At 38.3% G+C, this 17,470-nt stretch overlaps 1 protein-coding gene and 1 long non-coding RNA gene across 3 annotated transcripts in view; one reads left to right on the top strand and one right to left on the bottom strand.

Moving 5' to 3' along the window:
* LOC115212387 overlaps positions 1 to 17,470 on the top strand; it is an 85,652-nt gene that overhangs the window by 62,876 nt on the left and 5,306 nt on the right. For both annotated transcript variants that reach the window (XM_036503285.1, XM_029781269.2), the window contains exons 8-10: positions 4,870 to 5,047; positions 8,567 to 8,666; positions 8,903 to 9,009. In XM_036503285.1, coding sequence (XP_036359178.1) covers positions 4,870 to 5,047; positions 8,567 to 8,666; positions 8,903 to 9,009 — 385 coding nt within the window. The remainder of the gene's footprint in view (positions 1 to 4,869; positions 5,048 to 8,566; positions 8,667 to 8,902; positions 9,010 to 17,470) is intronic.
* On the bottom strand, positions 612 to 17,052 carry LOC118763606. The gene is made up of 3 exons (XR_004999363.1): positions 16,960 to 17,052; positions 10,109 to 10,112; positions 612 to 622 (listed from the first exon to the last, which is right to left on the bottom strand). It is a non-coding gene; the product is annotated as an uncharacterized LOC118763606 (long non-coding RNA).

Consider the following 17,470-nt stretch of genomic DNA (forward strand, 5'->3'; position numbering starts at 1 on the left):
GTATAACTCTGGCTTCACAAATATTTTAACCATGTGACACTAACATATGTGACACTAACATAAAAATAACTACAAATATCTTGGATAAAGTGTAAGAATCAGGCATATAGATTTGCTGTGAAAATCAAAAATCAAAATCAAAATCAAAATCAATGGAAATTGTAGCTGTGATACCAGTGCCGGTGGCACATAAGAGAACCATCCGAACGTGGCTGTTGCCAGCGCTGCCCTGACTGGCCTCCGTGCTGGTGGCACGTAAAAAAAAGCACCATCTGATTGTGGCCGTTGCCAGCCTCGTCTGGCCTCCGTGCCGGTGGTACGTAAAAAGCACCATCCGATTGTGGCCGTTTGCCAGCCTCATCTGGCACCTGTGCAGGTGGCATGTAAAAAGCACCCACTACACTCACGGAGTGGTTGGCATTAGGAAGGGCATCCAGCTGTAGAAACACTGCCAGATCAGACTGGGCCTGGCGCAGCCTTCTGGCTTCCCAGACCCCAGTTGAACCGTTCAACCCATGCTAGCATGGAAAACAGACATTAATCGATGATGATGATTATGCATGAACTAAAGGTAGCTGAAATGAATCTCATACTAAATACTAGTCTACTAGTCTTGTAGCCCCTCCTCAGTCACTCCCAGCACACACCTGTCTCTCCTCCTTTCCTTATCCTTGTTGTGTCCCATCCAACTTTCCCTCCCCCAGTCACCACACTAATTCCTATGTCTAGTCCTTTCTCCCCAGAATATTGCCTGTCTGGAGCCCCCTCCCTGCTAATGTCTTCCCAGTAGATATTAACTAGCAAAAAGGCAGCAAGCTGGTAGAAACGTTAGCACACCAGGCAAAATACTTTGCGGTATTTCGTCTGCCGCTACGTTCTGAATTCAAATTCCACTGAGGTCGACTTTGCCTTTCATCCTTTCGGGGTCGATTAAATAAGTACCAGTTATGCACTGGGGTCGATATAATCGACTTAATCCGTTTGTCTGTCCTTGTTTGTCCTCTCTGTGTTTAGCCCCTTGTGGGTAGTAAAGAAATAGGTATTAACTAGCAACAGTTTAAATGGAATTTTAATGGCATTGATCTCACTTGTCTTGGAGGGTGTATGACTAAATAATAAATAAATAACCATTTGGCAACGTTTCCATATATTTTTGACTTCAAATGTGGTTACCACTGTTTCTGCCTTTCATTCATTCAGAATAAGCTAATCATTTGTTGCCCAAAGAAGTAACAGTTCCCTTTACACTGTCACCACTTCCTTACGCTAGCAATAACATTTGTACTAAAGTTACCTACAGAAGTAATTAAACTGATCACCAAGGTAAGACAAATTATCAGAAAGGCACAGGTGTGGTTATAGATACAGGTGTGGCTGTGTGGTTAAGAAGCTAGCTTCCTAACCACGTGGTCTTGGGTATTCCCACTGAGCAGCAACTTCCGAAAATGAATTCCTCTGTTATTGCCTGGAGGACTATGATGAATAAGAGGGGACTGAGGGCTGATCCTTGGTGGACTCCTACTTCTACCCAGAATTCTTCACTATACTCATTGCCAACCCTAACCTTACTAACGGCATCTCTGTATAGGGCCTGTACAGCCCTTATTAACCATTTGTCAATCCCCAGTTTCCACATCACCCACCAGATAAGGAATCAGGGGACACTGTCAAAGGCTTTCTCCAAGTTCACAAAAGCCAAGTATAGAGATTTACTTTTGGCTAGGTATTTCTTCTGCAGTTGCCATACCTGGAAATAGCATCAGTGGTGCTTCTACCCAGCACAAAACCAAATTGCATCTCATCTAAGCAGACTTTCACTCTAATTAGTTGGGCTATGATCCTATGACAGGCTTCTTTCAGTTTCCATCTACCAAATCCACTAAAAGCCAAGCATAGAGGTTTACTTTTGGCTAGGTATTTCTTCTGCAGTTGCCATACCTGGAAATAGCATCAGTGATGCTTCTACCCGGCACAAAACCAAATTGCATCTCATCTAAGCAGACTTTCTCTCTAATTAGTTGGGCTATGATCCTATGACAGGCTTCTTTCAGTTTCCATCTACCAAATCCACTCACAAGGCTTTTGTCAGCCCGGGGCTATCATAGAAAACACTTGCTGAAGATGCCACGCAGTGGGACTGAACCCAGAAACATGTGGTTGGTAAGCAAACTACTTACCACACAGCCACTCCTGTGCCTATGTGTGAATGAATACATGTTTTTGTGTGTTTGTGTTGGGCAAAACTGGCCAAACTTCATGCTAAATTCCTCATTTAACTTGTCAAGGTACAGGCATGTCTGTGTAGTTAAGAAGCTTACTTTGCAGCCAAGTGGTTTCAAGTTCAGTCACCCCATGTGGCCTCTGGGGCAGGTGTCTCCTACTCTGTAGCCATGGGCCAACCAATATGTTATGAGTGAATTTGGGAAATGAAAACTGTGTGGATGTTCATTGTGTATATATAGATGTGTGTGTGTGTGTGTGTGCATGTCTTTGTGTGTATGAGTGTGCATGTGTATGTGTGTGCATGTGTTGGTATGTCTTTGTAAGTGTGTGTCTTTGTGTATGTGTTTGTGTGTGTCGCTTTGTAAATATGTGTCCTCGCCACCAAGGTCGACTTTTCCTTCCATCCTTTCTGGGTCGATTAAATAAGTACCAGTTACGCACCGGGGTCGATATAATCGACTTAGTCCCTTTGTCTGTCCTTGTTTGTCCCCTCTATGTTTAACCCCTTGTGGGCAATAAAGAATTAAATATGTGTCTTTGTGTATGTGTGTGTGTGTGCATGTCTTTGTATGTGTGTCTTTGTAAGTGTGTGTCTTTGTGTGTGTGTGTATATTTATATTTATGTTTGTCTCCTACAACTGTTTGACAAAGGTTGCTGGTTTCTTTGTATCCCTATAACCTGGAACTTTGACAAGAGTTGAATGGAATAGGTACAAGACTTAGAAATAAGTACTAGTTTCAATTTGTTCAGCTAAACCTTTCAAGGCCCCAGTATGGCCACAATTCTAATAACTGTAACCAGTGAAAGGTATCTCTAACCTTGTTAAGAATATTCTTACGCATAGCTTTAATGACTCTCAAACCATGCATTCATATACTTTGTTTACCAAATACTCTTCAGACTGCTGAATTTGGCATCCTGTCAAAATGCTATTCGCTAGATCACCGACGTTTCAGACTAAAACGGTTTATTCTTATCTAAGAACTTTTGTTGTGCTACAAATTATATGAAACATTACTATAAATATGCATAACAAATATATTATACAAAGCATTACTACAAATATTTTCCCATCTTCTGACCCAAAATGAAATTGCACTTTAACATAGCAAAATCCTGCCATGCTAATTCTTCTATTTCCCCACAGGCTAATAATATCAGAACTACACACTAATGAATTAAATTTGTAAATTTATTAATAATTCAACTGCTAACGCTTGTGAGTTGATCAACTTAGATGAAGTAAGGTGATTGAAGGTGGAAGAAAACTATTGAGAATTAAGTGCCATAGCACTTGTGCTGGTGGCGCATGAAAAAAAAAACATCCGAGCGAGGTCGTTGCCAGTGCCGCTGGACTGGCTCCTGTGCAGGTGGCACATAAAAAACAACATTTGAGTGTGGCCGTTGCCAGTACCACCTAACTGGCCCTCATGCCGGTGGCACGTAAAAGCACCCACTACACTCTCGGAGTGGTTGGCATTAGGAAGGGCATCCAGCTGTAGAAACTCTGCCAGATCAGATTGGTATCTGGTTCGCCAGACCTCAGTCAAATCGTCCTACCCATGTTACCATGGAAAGTGGACATTAAATGATGATGATGATGATGATGATGATGATGATGATGATGGCCACAAGGATATTTCAGTATACTGGCAATGGTATGTGAACCCTGAACCAACTGGTTGATAGATAAATGCCTCTATGTAAATACATGGCAGTAGTTTTGATTAAATAAATCATTATCAATGAATAAATAAATAAATTAATGATAGCTACAAGAAACAAATGTTCTGAAACACCAACTAGTTTGATCTATAATAAACTGCAGCAAAATATTCAAATTACACCTATTGTCTTAAAAAAGAAGAACGTTTATATCATAGAGCCAGTTATACCTATTTCTTTACTACCCACAAGGAGCTAAACATAGAGGGGACAAACAAGGACAGACAAACGGATTAAGTTGATTATATCGACCCCAGTGCATAACTGGTACTTATTTAATCGACCCCAAAAGGATGAAAAGCAAAGTCGACCTCGGCGGAATTTGAACTCAGAATGTAATGGCAGACGAAATATCGCTAAACATTTTGCCCGGCATGCAAGTGATTCTGCCAGCCTGCTGCCTTAAGAGCCATTTATACCACCAACAACAACATCATTGTTTTCATCCTCATTATCATCATCATTTAACATTTGTTTGCCATGTTGCTGTAGGTTGGGCAATTTGATATGAGCAGACTAGTTAGGGAGCTGCCCAAGTTCCAAATGTGTGTTTCAGCTTAGTTTCTATGGCTGGATGCCCTTTCCTAATGCCAAATACTTCAGAGAGTGTACTAGGTGCCTTCTACGTGGTTCTGGCACAAGTACTTTTAGGCAGCACTGGCATGTGCACTTTTACATGGCACCAGCATGAGTGCTTTTTACGTGACATCAGCGAGCATGAGCCCTCAAGAGTAGGACCCCTCAGTTAAGAGAGGGATGCAGAGAACATACTTGTAAGCAGAGACAGCTACTATACCAGGAGGGGAAAAATATAGTGAAGGTGGAATTCCAACTTTATCTTCAGGCTGTCTTGAGACTAAACAACATCTGCAATAATAACAAATTCAATTTTTTTTTACCTTTATAATTTTCATATTCAGTTCAGCTACTATTTGGAGCCTTGTAGTCTTGGAAGTTATTGGCGTTTTTATGATCAACACAGTGAGCTTAGCAGCTGTCTGCAACTATGTGATACAGTGTGAAGCTATCATACTCTTTGTGAGGGGAATATCTCTTCGATTTCTTGATTCTGGACAGGATCTGGCAAAAGGCATGAAGGTAGATATAACTTATACTATTATTATTATTATTAATATATTTTACTTCTTAGAGATCTCGGTGTTACTTGCTCTGGTTGATTCTGTGAGAGTGGACAGCACCCTTTTGTCAGAAGTCTCACAGAGTCTATTATTATATGAAAACTCACACCTTATTTTGCTGGGTATGATGGAAAGTCTCAGCTGTTCACAACCAGCTGACTAAGGTGACACTTATTTATTGGTCATGCTTGAAGAACCCTGTAAAGAAGTCTTGCACTTCCAAGCAATACTGATTTTTGAAGGTGTTCTACCTTCACACTTGCACCGATCTTTTTCAGCCATGCTGGTAGTTGAGTGCTGATGCTTCCAAGTGCACCAACTACTATTGGTATCATGTCTACTATCTTCATTGACCACAACCTTCTTAATTCTCACTTTTAATCACCATAGTTGTTTATTTTTGCTTCCTGTTTCACATTGATCCTATTGTTACTGGGGCATGCTATGTCGATTTTCATACATGTTCTTTTTTGTTCACCAGATCAATGTCTGGTTAGGTGATTGCACTGGATCGTTACATCCCACAGGATTTTACAATTCTCATTTTCAGTGACTCCTTCTGGGGTTTGCTCATATCACGTCTTTGTTCTTTGTAGGCTGTGATTTCCACAGAGCTCCCAATGGATCATTTTTGCAACATTGTCATGGCATTGTATGTATCTGCATTGTGCCAATTTCGGGCATTCACTAACAATGTACCGTACTGTTTCACCCCTCTCACCACACATTCTGCATTTGTTGCTATTAGTAGTGTTGTCAATTCTGCACTTCATATAATTGGTCCTTAATGCTTGTTCTTGAGCTGCACATATGAACTCTTCTGTCTCTATTTTCAGGTCACCTCCTCCTCATCTACAGCCACTGGTCCTCAGTATTTGTCATGGTGTTCACATCTCTTGCAATCTAACCATACATTTTTTTTTCCTTCCATACTTTTTCTATTTTTTTTGTTCATTTCTTGTTTAAATCTTTCCTTAGTTACACAAATGTCAGTTTTGATGATGCCGGCCTTGTTCATGTGTTTCGACAGTGGCTCCACAGCCTTTTTTATGTACCACCCTAGGCTGTTTCCTATGCTTCAATAAAATCCTACCAACTGATCAAACCTCTCCCACCCTTTTCTTCTGGACAAGTACAGCCCATTGGTGTCACTCTTAAGGTGGAAGGCCCTGTGTACTGTCAACATTTTTCTGGTCTTGGTATCAATTTTCTTCATTTCTCTCTTTTTTGCCATTTTATAATTCCTGCTCCATACTGAAGTAATACTATTTCCTATGTATTAACTGCTTGGATTTTTGAGTGCAACACCAACCTCAGTCTTCATAAATATTCCATCTGCAGATGCTTTCATTTCCTTTTCCATTATCTTATTGCACTCTAGTACACCAAGCTATTTGTACCCTTCTATTTCAATTTGCTTAATCAAGTCTCTATTTGGTAATTCTATCTCTACTATGGACTGTACCTTGCCTCTTTTTAGGTAGATTATTCTGCACTTCTTAAGTCCAAATTCCATTCTAATATCAGTACGAAAACAGTGGACTGTGTTCACCAAGGAGCTCACTTGTGTCTCATCTTTGCCATACAGTTTCAAGTCATCCATGAACTGGAGGTGGTTGATTGTTTGGGATTTTCCCTCTAGTTGGTACCCCAGGTTCGTTTTCCTAAGTATCAAGCTTTGTCTATAAGGTGTCAGTTCAGCTTTCCATCCCACCATACTTCTTTTTAGGAAACATGTTACATTCTTCACAATTCCAAACAGATCTAAGCTCTCGATGATCCACGAATGTAGAATCATATCAAAAACTTTGTGATAGTCAATCCAGGCCATTTCCAGATTTGTTCTCCTTTGTTTATAATCTTGCATTACCATTTTGTCTATTAAGAGTTGATCTTTGGTATGTCTGCATCACCTTCTACCGCCTTTTTGTAATATATCATTCTCATCTAGAAATTTATACAGTTCTACAATTCCTCTTGACAGTAACTTCCACATTAATGGGAGGCAGAAAATTGGCCTGTAATTGTCAGCAGCATTTCCCTTTGATGCATCCTTCAGGCACTCTATCGTTCATCCTTTTGTCAACCAGCCTGGGATTTCTTCTCCATCGATCAATGCATTAAATTACTCTGTGATCAGTTTATGGCAACTTCTCAAAAGCTCTGTACACCATCAAGTCCTGCTGCTTTCCATTTGCTTATTTTTCACTCATATTTCTGATGCTGTCTTCTGTGAAGTGGAAAGCCTCTTGCTGGGGGCAAGAAGCTGTTTGCTTCTGGCTGCACAGCATTCAGTTGTAGTATTATGTTGTTCTTGCTTACTCCATGTCTTACCCCAGAAAAGTTGACTTTCATCAGCATTAGGGACACATCTTTCATGTTTTTTATTGTCATTAATCTCTTGGCAAGATCTTTTTTGATCAGTTCTAAACGATTTGTTTTGATGGTATTGTTTAATCTATTGTTCAAACCTAGTTAGCTTTGGGTTTTTTTTTTTACACATATGTGCTGCTTCAGTTCTTCAATTACAACATTCAACCCTTTTGTATCTATGCCATACTTCTTCCTAACATTTTCGAATTTCCATTTATTCTTCAGTTCTCCATTTCTTTTCCTGACAAGTATTGACACTACACTGTTCAAGGAGCTTATATCTTCAGAAATTTTCCTTTTCCACTACAGTTGTTTATTATCTCTTTTATCCGTCACTGTTCTATGGTCAGTATTTCTCAATCCCATTCTTTCCACCACCATCCTACTTGCAGCCTTGATAAGATTATTTGTTTGTGTAATGTTCTTTGTTTCAATATGTCTCAATACAAGACTGACTTTATTCATCTCTTGATTTAGCCTCCATTGGTTAGCCTTCTTAGAGTCGCACATAAATTCTGTCCTTTCTGTATTTAATAGATCCAAAATTCTGTCTATTATTATTAGATCTTCATTGTTTGGGTAGTCACTAATTTCAATTCTTTCATGATTCATGGTATATTCTTGCAAGCAATTGTTCATCTCTTCCACTCTACCACTTTCATGTGTATATGTATGTCCCCCCAACATCGCTTGACAACCGATGCTGGTTTGTTTACGTCCCCGTAACTTAGCGGTTCAGCAAAAGAAACTGATAGAATAAGTACTGGGCTTACAAAGAATAAGTCCTGGGGTCGATTTGCTTGACTAAAGGCAGTGCTCCAGCATGGCCGCAGTCAAATGACTGAAACAAGTAAAAGAGTAAAAGAGAGTATACATATGCATGTATGCATGTATGAATGCATGTATGCATGAGTGTGTATATATAACACACATACATGCATATATATATATAAATAGATAGATGGATAGAGAGGTAGATAGATAAATAGACAGATAGACCAGCAGAGACAAAGACAGAGAGAAAAAGACCAATAGACATATACACATGTATATTGTTTCATGATGCAATTCTTTGATCTTTTCTTTTTCCTTCTAATAATTCCAGCAATTGGTAGAAATTAAATGTCATTTGAAGATGTTGAACAGCAGTACTGGCAAGATGACTTCTTTGGTAACCTTTATATTTGCAGCTTTTACAGTGATTGGTAAGTTTCCCTACACTTTTCTTTTTGGCTTACTTAGATATTTCTTCACTGTTTGGACTTTACGCCACTTAAATCTCTTTTTGTATTCAGTTTACAGAGTTTATTGAGTTTTGGCTTAATATAACTAAAAACTTCAAATGTATATAGTATTTTTTGTTTTTCTTTTGTATTGGTATTTTCTTTTCTTCTCAATAATCTCTGTTAATCTCTGTTATGGTTTTATCTCATAAACATAGGTTTGAATACATTATGTATGAATACTGCAGACCAAGCAGATATTTGGGTCTACCGGAGTCTTTTTCCTCTTGTCTGGGGAGTCATGCTCTTTGCTCCATTAATACAGGTAAGAAACATAAATATCTTCATTTTGTATTATCATTTGCTCTATTAACAAAGTAATCATCATCATCATCATAATTATCGTTTAACGTCCGTTTTCCATGCTAGCTTGGGTTGGATGGTTCGACTGGGGTCTGGGAGGCCAGTCTGATCTGACAGTGTTTCTACAGCTGGATGCCCTTCCTAACACCAACCACTCCGTGAGTGTAGTGGGTGCTTTTTATGTGCCACCGGCACAGGGGCCAGGGGAGGCTGGCAAACTGCCATGATCAGCTGGTGCTTTTACGTATCACCGACACGGACGCCAGTTAGGTGGCGCTGGCATCTGTCATGTTCAGACAGTGCTTTTTATGTGTCACCGGCACGGATATCTTCAGTCTGTGGGAAAGTAATATCGATAATAATTCCTTAAAAAGACATAAAATCTGAGATCTTTAAAAGAAAGCAAAATGGGAAGATGTGATGTTTGTACTTAATTTTCACCAAGTGATTATTTATGGAAATCACAACTTAATATCCAACTCTTGTTACTAGGAACTTAAAGCTGTTCTTTGACATCTGTCAATGAGAATCATGATGATTTCTAATAAATGTACATGATTACAAATTTTGGTAGCAGGGTTGTGTTGAATTAACCCCAACACTGGAATTTTTCTTGTTAATATTGGTCACCAGAAGGATGCAAAGTAAAGTCAACCAACTGTGATTTGAGCTTAAACAACACAAACTATTTTGACTGCTTCTCTAAAAATTCTGTCATTCACTGAGAGCCCTTTCGGCCATGATACAGACCATGGGATTGCACCTAGAAAGTTACCCTCCCAGGCACAAGTCCAGGCATGGTTGTTTATGAAAGACCAGCAGCCGCCCATGCATACCGGCCTCCTCTCTCCACACCACCAGTGTTATCCAAGGGAAAGGCAAAGGTCGATACAGCTTGGCACCTGTGACATCACAACTCATTTCTACAGCTGAGTGAACTGGAGCAACGTGAAATAAAGTGTCTTGCTCAAGAACACAACACACAGCCCAGTCTGGGATTCAAACTCAAAACCTCACGATCGTAAGCTCGATGCTCTAACCACTGAGCCATGCGCCTTCACTGAGCTATGTCATTCACTATTGTCCTAAGAATAAATACAAAGGTAGCTATGAGGACTGGCATATAAGCTGAGGAACCAAGCACACACAGATATAATTAAGATGAATGATATAATACATCCTTCTGTCTTCAATAGGAATTTAAATTTGAAAGGATGTGAAAATAGCTTAGAAGTTCTGTTTTAATATCGAAAACAAAAGAATATATATTCGTTGAGAAAGACCAAAATTTATCCACAATAAACTAGTTCAAAAATAGCAAATTAAATTAGAGATAGTAAATGTAGGCTATGCAGTGAACAACAAAAAATAACATTATCTCCAATTCTCTGATTTCAGCCAAGTCAATATATATACATAGGTAGGTTTAACCAATGAGAGAACCTCTATGTAGTAATTTGACATGTTGAAAATAGCAGCAAAAAGTTTCCTCGAATCACATCAAACCAAAATGATTATAAAAAATGAAGATGGAATAGTCATTGCTGATTATAGGTATGAAGGCTAAGCAATTACAACCGAATAGTATAGTCACTACAATACCAAATTAAACTCATAACAAATAATATGAGCACATATAAAAATATGGAGTCTCTAAAAATAGTTATAATATGGTGATGCAAAGTGATAGGGAAAAGCAAACCACCCAGACATTATTATTAAAGATTAAGTTACAAAATTACAAAAGGATATATTTGTTCAGTCAAGGTAGATATGGATTTCAGTTTAGATACGACATATGAATCGTTCATTCTGTTTGGAGCAATAGTAGTTTAAACAAATATTGACAAATCATACGGCCATGGATCTGGGTATAAATATCTACATTTCAATAAGCAGCTTCATGTGACTGTACACATTCTATGTAAAAAGGAGTAATTAAATAATTTGTCTGACACTACTGATTCTACATGTTATCACTCAAATAACATTCTAACATAGGCCCAGTTCATAAATTCTGATTAAAAAAAGAAAAGTAACGGTACTGTCTCGAGTCACACCAGCTCATAAGGGTCAGTTTCTCAGTTTCATGGCATATAGTGATCCCTCACTACTTCGTGGTTCAACTATCGCAGATTCACGACTTCATGGATTTTAAAAATATATATATGAACGCCTAAAATTTTTCATTAAATCCAATAAAATATTAATAATAAATATCATTTCCTAGTCTAGGAACAACAAAACAAGTGTAAAATAGCAAAAAAGCATATACAGGAGTATTTGAACTTAAGATGGGCTGTGATTGGTGCACTGGAGAGAAACGATGAATCACAGCTTTCTATTTTGTAATCTGGTCTGTGTAACAGTAACAATCTTTATTTTTTAAAATCTAAAGTATTATTGCTTGACATTTGTCCTTGTTATTAATAGACTACTGTAATGGGTGGGTTGTTAACAGTACAGGGAGGGTTTTAAAAGTCCAAATACACGTTAAATAAATACTGTAAATATGGTGTCCTTACTTCGCAGAAATTCAGTTATCACGGCTGGTCTTAGAACCAATCAACCGCGATAAACGAGGGATCACTGTATATATTTATTCCCCACCTGGATGGGACGCCAGTTCATCACAGGATTACTCATTTTTGCCAGCTGAATGAACTGGAGCAACATGAAATGAAGTGTTTTGCTCAAGAATACAGCACATCACCCAGTCTAGGAATTGAAACTACAATCTTATAATCATGAGTCCAGCATCCTAACAACTAAGTCACATGCCTCCACAAAAAATTCTAGTGGAAGAATGTAGTTGATAAATCAAGTACCAGTTGCATACTGGGGTCTATCTAATCGACTTCTCTGTCCCCAAAAATTTCGGGCCTTGTGCCTAGAGTAGAAAAGAGAATATTAAACAGATGCAACAAAATACCATAATAAGCATTTTGTCTATTTCTTATGATCTCTGTCATCAAAATTATCAACAGTTTCTGATTTAGGAAGAAAGCCAGTAATTTTTGAGTAGGTGGTTTAGGGGATAACATCAATTCCAGCACTTGACCAGTCCTTTTTTTTATTGACCATAGAAGGATGAAAAGCAAAAGTGCCTCTGGCAGGATTTGAATTCAGAAAGTCAAGAGCCAGATCAAAGCCCACAAAGTATTTTTTCTGATGCTCAAGCAATTCTGCCAACCCTCTACCCTTAATAACTGTTTTTAACATTTCTGCCAGTTCACTGATAGTAATGATAATGATAATAATAATAATAATAATAATAATAATAATAATAATAATAATAATAATAATATAATAAGTGCTATCATGTACATTGTTTTGTCTTGGTATAAAAGATGGGCTACAGCAAATATTCTACTCAATACCACAGATTTGCTTGTCAGTTGTTTGACCTTAACTAGTTGAGCATGTCCCTTAGTGGCTGCAGGTATGTGCATCTCTGATCATGAGCAGAAGTAGTGGAGGAGCATCATAGCCATGTGTTGAGAGGGATTCTTTGGGATTTGAATAATTCACCTCTGGAAACATGAGTGTTTCATTCAACATCCTTAAACAACCCTTATTCAGGGACATTTTGAGAGGGATGGGTTACTCGACCTGAAGAAAATTCTAAATGGGCCCCACCTGCAAGGTCATGTGCTGTTTATCTTGATATGAGATCACCATGTCATGCACGTATGGTTATGATGCATGTGTCTAGTGTACCCTTATCGGATGGGTAGTCATGATGGGTATACTAGGCTTCGTATATTTTACCCCAGTGTCATTTTGATGGCATGCGCTGCTCTCTCACTCAATAATAATAATAATAATGATAATGATAATGATAACGATAATAATAATAATAATAATAATAATAATAATAATAATAATAATAATAATCATCATCATCATCGTTTAACGTCCACTTTCCATGCTAGCATGGGTTGGATGATTTGACTGAGGACTGGCGGACCAGATGGCTGCACCAGGCTCCAATCTTGATCTGGCAGAGTTTCTACAGCTGGATGCCCTTCCTAACGCCAACCACTCCGAGTGTGTAGTGGGTGCTTTTATGTGCCACTGGCACGAGGGCCAGTCAGGCGGTACTGGCAACGGCCATGCTCAAATGGTGTTTTTTTACGTGCCACCTGCACAGGAGCCAGTCCAGTGGTACTGGCAATGTTTTTTCATATACCACCAGCACAAGTGCTAGTAAGGCAACGCTGGTAAGGATGGTGCTTTTTATGTGCTTTTTGAGGTGTAAGCCTTTCTGTGACTTTCATCACCTGGTCCGGCAATATATATATATATATATATATATATCATCATCATCATCATCATCGTTTAACGTCCGTTTTCCGCGCTAGCACGGGTTGGACGGTTCGACCGGGGTCTGGGAAGCCAGGGGCCGCTCCAGGCTCCAGTCTGATTTGGCAGAGTTTCTATGACTGGATGCCCTTCCTAACGCCAACCACTCCGTGAGTGGATTGGGTGCTTTTTACGTGCCACCTGCACAGGGGCCGGGGGGTCCGGCATCGGTCACGATCGGTTCGAGCTTTTAACGTGCCAGCGGCACGGGGGCAACTGGGTCCGGGGTACTTTGGGGATCCGGGGTACTTTGAATGGGTAGGGGGTATGTGGAATTGCTGCAGAAAGCAGCCCGGGTCTTTGCAGTGACAGCATATCTCCAGAGATCTCGGTCCTTCGCCATTGCCTCAGTGAGGCCCAATGCTCTGAGGTCATGCTTGACTACCTCATCCCATGTCTTCCTGGGTCTACCTCTCCCCCTGATACCTTCAACTGTTTGGGAGTGGCACTTCTTCACACATCTCTCTTCATCCATCCGCAGCACATGACCATACCATCGCAAGCGTCGCTCTTGCACACCACATCTGATGCTTCTTATATCCAGCATTTCTCTTAGGATGCTTACACTCTGTCTTGCGTGCACACTGACACTACACATCCAGCGGATCATGCTAGCTTCATTTCTTTCAAGTCTACGCATGTCCTCTGCAGTCACAGCCCATGTTTCATTACCGTGAAGCATGGCAGTTCGCACACATGCATCATACAATCTACCTTTCGCTCTGAGGGAGAGACCTTTTGTTGCCAGTAGGGGTAGGAGCTTTCTGAACTTTGCCCAGGCTATATATATATAAATTTCATTCATACCATTTTTCTGGACTGCCATATTAGCTTGGTGATAACTATTATATATATATATGTATATAGATAGATAGATAGGTAGATAGATAGATAGATAGATAGATAGATAGATAGATAGATAGATAGATAGATAGATAGATAGATAGATAGATAGATATAGATATAGATATAAATATGTGGGTGTGTGTGAGTGTCTGTGATATGTAAATATTTTCATATATGTATATGATATATACATGTATGTATATATACATCTATATGCATATATACAAATATATATCAATATATATATACACACACACACACTCACATGCACATGCACATGCACACACACACATATATGTATATCGTGTATGTAATACACACATACACACACACATAAATGATGATCTTCTACACAGTGTCTATCTACCAAATCCACTCACAAGATATTGGTTAATACAGGGCTATAGTGAGAACAATAGAAGCCATTTGCCCCAAGGTGACACACAGTGGGACTGAACACAAAACCATGTGGTTGCAGACTTAGCTACATAACCACATAACTCTCATGCAAAAATTTATGGATGTGAAAAACACCACATAACCTATTAAAGCATTATTACATGTAACTGTGTTAAAAAAACTCTTGTTAACTACTGCATCAATCCCATGTAATTGTATGTTGTAGATACTGTAACAACATAATTGAACGAAATTGAAACTGAATATCTTATTGAATATCTAGAGAGATATTCTATACATACATGCATATATACATACATACATACATACATACATACATACATATTGATTGTAACTGCATGTGGACTGTAGGCAATTTTTCCTTATTTTTTTCCTTATTTTTCCTTCTTTCTCATAGGACTTTCTTGTTTCTGATGAAGAGCTATGCTTGAAACATTAACAACAACTCTCTACATTCACTGAGCATCAAATTAATATATTTCTTGTGCATGCCTTCATGTTCGTTTTTTTCTTGTTTTTTTTTTCTCTTTTTCATTGCTTGTTTATTTGAGTTAACTATTTATATCTAAGCATATATACATAAATCTATAACACATACAACTAGAGCATAACATTAAGGAAATATTTCATTACGCACATGAATCTAGTCACTTGCTATCACTATATATAACTACATAAAGATGTTCTTTATTACATGTATGGAAAACATTAAGTTTATACTAGTAAAATTATTGTCTTTTATTATCACACAAAAGGAGTGGAAATTATATACAACCTTTTGTCAGTGAGGTTAATGTTTTTTTTGCTTTCTTAGGTTCTTATTTAGTTTAATATTTTATCTTAAAATATTTCTTTGATAAACTTGAAATAATCAAGGTAACTCAATACACACAAAATATTTTTTATATTTTGGTAGTTATTTAAATCTGTTAATTTCTTTTCTTTTTTTTTTCATATTACTTTCACTCTTCAATTCCATTTGTTTTTTTTCTTTTCTTTTATTTTATCTACTTTAATTTCTTCATCCCATATAGCTTTGTAAAATTTTTTTCTTGAATCCTCTCCAAGGTCATTCAACCATTTTACAGTGACATTATCAAATACACTTTCATTTAGTGTAATTTTACTGATGGCCCAACCCTCTCTTTTGTTTTTCAAATAATAACTTGGTAAATAAGACATTTGATACATTTTTGCTTGGTGTCAAGGAGACAAAATAATTTCTTATTTTGATAACAGTTTTTGTAATGGCTGCGTGGTTAGAAAGCTCACTTTGCCACCACACTATACAGCATCTTAGGCAAGTGTCTTCCACAATAACCTTAGGCCAACCGTTGCTTTGTGAGTTAATATGGTAGATGGAGACTGTGTGGAAGTTCATCATACATATACATGAGTGTCCCTGTATGCATGTGTGCATGTTTCTTTGTGTTTGTGTTTGTCCTTGCTTCACAACCTGTCCCCATATCATGTTAGTTTAGCAAAAGGGTAGAATAAGAACCAAATTTTAAAAATAAATATGGGGTCAATTTGTTCTACTAAACTATGTATCGTGGAGGCGCGTGGCTTAGTGGTTAGGGTGTCAGCATCATGATCATAAGATTGTGGTTTCAATTCCTGGACCGGGTGACGCATTGTGTTCTTGAGCAAAACACTTCATTTCACGTTGCTCCAGTCCACTCAGCTGGCAAAAATGAGTAATGCTGTGATGGACAGGCGTCCCGTCCAGCTGGGGAACACATACGCCTTGGAAACCGGGCCCATGAGCCTGGCTAGGCTTTAAAAGGGTGCATTTATTTTTATTATTAAACTATGCAAGGCATTGCTCCAGCATGACCACAGTCCAGTTACTGAAACAAATAAAAAAAGAATTATTTATCTGTTTCATGCCATAATAACCAATACTGCAGATAAATATTAACTCTTTATCATTCAGATTACTCTATCAAATGTCATGCATATGGCATAGTGGTTAAGAGCATGGGCTACTAACCCCAAGATTCTGAGTTCGATTCAAAGCAGTGACCTGAACAATAATAATAATGATAATAATAATAATAATAATAATAATAATAAAATCGAAAAATACCTTAGGAATGAGAACCCAGGTTCAACATTTCCCCAAGACACCCAAAGAAGGCTGGAGGGTATATCAGTCGAAATGTGTTAACAACAAACAAGATGGGGACAAATATCCACCAAATGTAAATAATGTAAATAATGTCATGCATATCTATTAACATTATTTTGAATTAATCATGTACTATCTTGCTGCTGCAACATTTTGATGATGCAATTACTTATTTTTAGAGTGACATTGTGGGGTAGGTGTGAAAGGCTGGATCTGGCCAGTTTCAACATAAAACAGGTAGAATATTTGAGCTTGATATCACCAGTTTAAATGCTAAAGGATTAATGAATTAATGACTGCATAATACCAAGATAGCTGATCAGACTAATCCACAATGATGAATGTTGAAATTTTGGTGGATCTGCTTCTCTTGTCATTGTTATCATCAGCATCATCATTTAATGCCTGTTTTCCATGCTGGCATGGGTTGGATGGTTTGACAGGAGCTAAGCCAGCTAATGAGCTGCCCATAATCCATGCCTATTTTGATGTGTTTTCTTGGGTTGGATTCCCTTCCTAACACCAACCTCTTTACAGAATGTACTGCATGCTTTTATGCAGTACTGGCATGGGTGTGGCACTGGTATATGTGTTTTTGAAGGCGGTGAGCTGGCAGAAACGTTAGCATGCCGGGCTAAGTGGTATTTCTTCTGCCGTTACG

This window comes from Octopus sinensis, linkage group LG5 (genome assembly GCF_006345805.1).
Source record: "Octopus sinensis linkage group LG5, ASM634580v1, whole genome shotgun sequence".
Classification (NCBI taxonomy): Eukaryota; Metazoa; Mollusca; class Cephalopoda; order Octopoda; family Octopodidae; genus Octopus; species Octopus sinensis.